Source organism: Arachis ipaensis, chromosome B04 (assembly GCF_000816755.2).
Source record: "Arachis ipaensis cultivar K30076 chromosome B04, Araip1.1, whole genome shotgun sequence".
Taxonomy (NCBI): domain Eukaryota; kingdom Viridiplantae; phylum Streptophyta; class Magnoliopsida; order Fabales; family Fabaceae; genus Arachis; species Arachis ipaensis.
In genome coordinates, this window is record NC_029788.2 from 4613499 (window position 1) to 4618458 (window position 4960).

Below are 4960 nucleotides of genomic sequence, written 5' to 3' on the forward strand. Positions count from 1 at the left end.
CAAAAAAGACAAAAACAATAAATTCTGCTGTTCCTATAACATTTTTTCTTTGCATCTTACATTCTAACCAAGAGATTTTAGATTTGAGTATTCAAAATAAAAATCTTTTTATACATGTGTGCAATAGATAATAAATCATACATAACTAAAATATTAAGGTATGGAGACGACTGGGCGTGGGAAAAGGCAAATGGGAGCTTTGAACAATCCAAACCGATTCATTCATTTCCATCAACACACTCTTCTCGTTTTCTCTTACACTCCCTTCTTAGTTTTCAACGACAACAGAGTGATTTGGGATTTTTAACACTACTTCCTGTTATTCCAATCAAGAGCTAAGGTAAAGTCTCAATCTTCTTTCTTCAGTCTTCTATAATTTTCTATTATTTTGTTTGCTTCAACTGTTGGATAAGCCTTAGTGTTGTTCTGAATTGAGTTTCATGTACGACCCATGTTTTCGTTTCCCTTTTGATTCTCATAATTGAGCTAAATTTCCTGTCTTTTCTTTGATTGTTTCGTTTTCTTTTGTTATTCTTGTTGATCCAAAAAGAAAAGAAGGGGGGGGGGGGGTTGAGAACTGAATTTCAATACGAATTGTTTTTTAGGGTTTGCAATTGCTCAAGATTATAGAGTTTATATCATATGTTTGTGTGATTTTGATTGAAAATGCTTCTGGCTCTGGGTTTCTTAGACTTGATGGTGTTTGCAGGGTATATAGAGAGTGAGAAGCAATCAAGAAAATAGTGAATTATGATTCGGTTGAACAAAGATACGAGTACCTGTAGTGATGGTAGTGCCAGTAGTGAGTCTGTTTGTAGTGGAATATCTGGAGAAGGGACAAATATTCTTGATCATGAAATTGCACAGCTCACAAAACTCAGGTCAAGTTCCTATGTGCTTTTGGGTCGCAATATTCCCGGCCGGATGAGGTTACCTGCTTCGACCGTAAGAATGCTAGTAGGTAGAGAAGGTAACTATTCTGGACGAGGGAGATTCTCGTCTGCGGATAGATGTCATATTTTAAGCCGCTATTTGCCCACCAAAGGTCCTTGGATTGTGGATAGGATGCGAAGCCGTGCCTATATTTCACAGTTTTCAGCTGATGGTTCTCTTTTCATTGCTGGTTTCCAGGTTACTTTTAATCATTGTCGTTGTAGTTATGTTTTATGTAAATAGTAGTGTATAAAGCCGAAGATGATTAAGCATATTGAAGAGTGTTGTACATTTAAAACTGCAAGCTTGAGACAAAGAAATCCTCACTTTAGATATACGCGCTTTGTTGTGATTCAGGGAAGCCAAATCAGGGTCTATGATGTCGAAAGGGGCTGGAAACTTAAGAAGGACATCTCTGCACGAAACTTGCGGTGGACAATCACTGATACTTCTCTCTCACCCGATCAACAACATCTTGTAAGTTTGAGTTCAGTGCCAAATGGTGTGGCTTGTGTGGACAACGGGGATGAGGAGTTTCCTATTATAATTGAGCACCTCTAACCATGGCTTGTGAACCTTATAGAAGCTTGAGCTATCATTTTGTACCTTGTTTCTTCCAACTCCACCCAGCAGACATTTTATTTTATAATTTTTTTTATTTATTATTGCAGGTTTATGCTAGCATGTCACCAATTGTCCATATTTGCACAGTGGGATCTGCTGTAACACAGTCAATAGCTAATGTCACAGTACGTGTGAAAATTTATCACTTTATTCATAATGAGAGTGAAATATAGTTCAATATTTGTTTATAGTATTATAGAGTAGTAAGCAGATGTTACGTGTACACTTTCTCTTACAAGTATTTGCTTTACATTCAAGAAGTCTTCTCTCTTTTGAAAAACCTTTTTTTATTGCAGGAAATTCATTATGGACTAAATTTCTCTGCCGATGAAGATGAAGATGAATTTGGTATTTTCTCTATCAAGTTCTCAACAGATGGACAAGAGCTTGTGGCTGCAACCAGTGATAGCTCAATATGTGTTTATGATCTTGGAGCTGATAAACTAAGCCTTAGAATTCCTGCTCATATGGTATTATTGATTCTTTTAGAGGCTTAGAACACTAACTCAAATTCATTTTATTATTATTTGCCTTGATCTTTTTGTTCATCACTATAAAGTGGTATATAGTGGCTTAAGTTAGTTTTTGTCTTGCTACCATGGAAGGTGGATCATGTCTGATGTGGTCTTTTACATTGCAGTCTGATGTTAACGCGGTCTGCTTTGCTGATGAATCTGGCAATATCATATATTCTGGAAGTGATGATAGTTTCTGCAAGGTAAACTTCATATTTTACTTGTAGGAGTTTTTTAATATCCACAGTTGTAACTCCATGAACTAAACTTTGCATTGCTTTGATTTGTTTTCTCGATGTAATAAAAGAAGCATAAGTTGTTTATAGATATTCAGCATCATGTTATATATAGCCAGCATATATAAGCATCGCAGTTGCTTTAGAGCTCACCAGTTTGCAAGCCTGAGGTCAACTCACTGGAAGCTTGAACCTGAATCATAACTAAATGAGCTTAAGATTGGGTCTCGAGTAGCGTCAGATTAGGCACATAGTACTTTCCAAGCCTTTTACTTCTGCTTGCAATTACTCAGTAAAGGAATCATTGGCTGTTATGATGTGTGCAGGTCTGGGATAGGCGGTGCTTTGTCACGAAAGGACAACCAGCTGGTACTTTAATGGGACATTTAGATGGCATTACATTCATTGACAGCCGTGGGGATGGTCGTTATTTAATTTCTAACGGAAAAGATCAAACTACCAAATTATGGGACATAAGGAAGATGTCTTCTAATGCCATAAGGTGAGTCTATTAATATAATATCCAACTTGGTACTTTTGCCAATATATAATGGTAATTGGAAAAAAAAAGACAATAGATAATCAAGTTCTGAAAATCACATAAGGGACTAAGGGAGACGGAAATGGTCAAATTAATTCTATCTCCATCCCTTTGTAACTAAATGTAGTTCTTTGATGCTGCATAATAAGTGTAATGCATAACTCTTCTTTCTCATGAACGTGCTTGTTTCTGTGAACTGTGGATATATACTCACAATTTCAGTGTGGTTTGGTATTTTATGTTGGAGCTACAATTAAGTCCAAGAAAACAAAATGAAGAAAAATTACACTCGAACTCTTTCTTTTCCTTTGCTATTCTGTGATGTATATATTTAATGATGATGCTAATTACTTAAACCAACAGCACGGGTCTTGGAGACGAGGATTGGGATTATCGGTGGATGGACTACCCTGACTATGCAAGAAATTTAAAGCATCCCCATGACCAGTCGTTGGCAACGTATAAAGGACACTCAGTGTTGCGTACTCTAATTCGCTGTTATTTCTCGCCATCATATACGTAAGCTTTTACTTTTAGCATTTTTTCCTCTCTCGGCTAGCCACGTTCTTTTAACTGATATAAGGTCCTAACCTGCACAAAATATGTTGGTTTTGAATTGCATATGATATTGAAGATTTCTTTGTATAATCATATCATTCTGCATTTCTGTGTATTCCCCATTGCAGCACCGGTCAAAAGTACATTTACACCGGATCCAGTGATTCGTCGGTTTACATATATGATTTGGTAAGAGAAACAAATCCCCAGATACTTTGTTAACAGTGACTGCCTTAGGATGAAGAAGTGAAAGTTCAATCCTTTTTCCTTCTGGTTCTTATTATGTGTCTTGAGATATCATAAATAAGCAATAGTGTGTGCATTGTTTGTAGGTGAGTGGAGCTCAAGTTGCAAAACTTGAACATCATGAGGCACCAGTAAGAGACTGTAGTTGGCACCCTTTCTATCCAATTCTAGTCACTTCTGCATGGGATGGTGACATTGTTAGGTGGGAGTTTCCCGGAAGTAATGAAGCTCCGGCTTCTCCCAATAGACGAGTAGCTCGCCGGAGAGGCTTTTATCACATATAGCTATTGTTCTTTGTACATATATATGGATGGACATGCATCTAATACATGCAATGTAGGCCCTTTTAAGTGTTACGCTAGTTGTTGCTGCATCAGCTTAATGACGATAATAAAATGTATATTTGAAGTGCTGGTAAGTCTTAAAGCAGTTCCTGAATTTTTATTCGAGTATTAAATTAGTTTCTTAATTTTCAATTGTCTCAATTCGGATCTTGAATTTTCATTTTGTTAGTCTCTCAAACATTTTTCATTAACGGTGTGCTGACGTAGACCGTCAATACCATGTGCCAGAATATGGTTTAACCACGTGTAATGAGACGATGAAAATAGATTCAAATGTCTGTCTCTGGAACAGTATTGGGAAGGTGGCTGCAGTGCTGATTCCCCTTTTTCTTTTTTTTTTGGTGAAATTTTAGATCTGAGTGCACTTGTTGCAAGACATACATAATGACCATTAGATTAAGACCTTGCATGCATTCTTCTCCTCTCTTTTTTCCCTTTTAAAAAAAAATATGATTTAACTGTTTATTGTTATGCATTGAGATGGCTTGTAGTCGCCTTTATTTTATTTTTTTTTTGGTCATACAAACACATTCACTCACACACTAACCTAGTCACCACTGCTAGGATTTGAACCTGTGTTGGCGCAGCTGAGGCCCAGCACAGTTGGCATACTTGTCCGCCTCATACAACGCTGCATCCGGGTTCAAATCCCAGCTGGTTGTTGGTTTAAGAACCCATAATACCTATGGTAGTGTGTGTAACATGGGTGTCATTACATTACATTACATGTGTAGGCAAATACTTTTGCCATTACATTACATTACATGCCTCAGCCATACAAATACTTTTGCCATTACATTACATTACATGCCTCAGCCACGTAGTTGCCTTCATTATTTTCCTCCAAAAATGTTTGTCTTATTGATTTGGGCCTAGTTCTTTAAAGTCCAAAAGAAACCAATTTAAAAAAAATGTCATTTTTTTTTATTTTAAAATAATAATTATTTTTAACAGCATATAAGA

General features: G+C 36.7%; 1 protein-coding gene across 1 annotated transcript; it reads left to right on the plus strand.

The window, feature by feature from the left end:
• Nucleotides 120–4138, plus strand: LOC107638533 (LEC14B homolog). The gene is made up of 10 exons (XM_016341858.1): nt 120–340; nt 710–1131; nt 1291–1410; nt 1605–1682; nt 1854–2027; nt 2198–2275; nt 2635–2810; nt 3213–3368; nt 3536–3596; nt 3740–4138. Exons 2-10 carry the CDS (start codon nt 751–753, stop codon nt 3935–3937), a joined length of 1422 nt encoding a protein of 473 aa, XP_016197344.1. The 5' UTR covers nt 120–340; nt 710–750; the 3' UTR covers nt 3938–4138.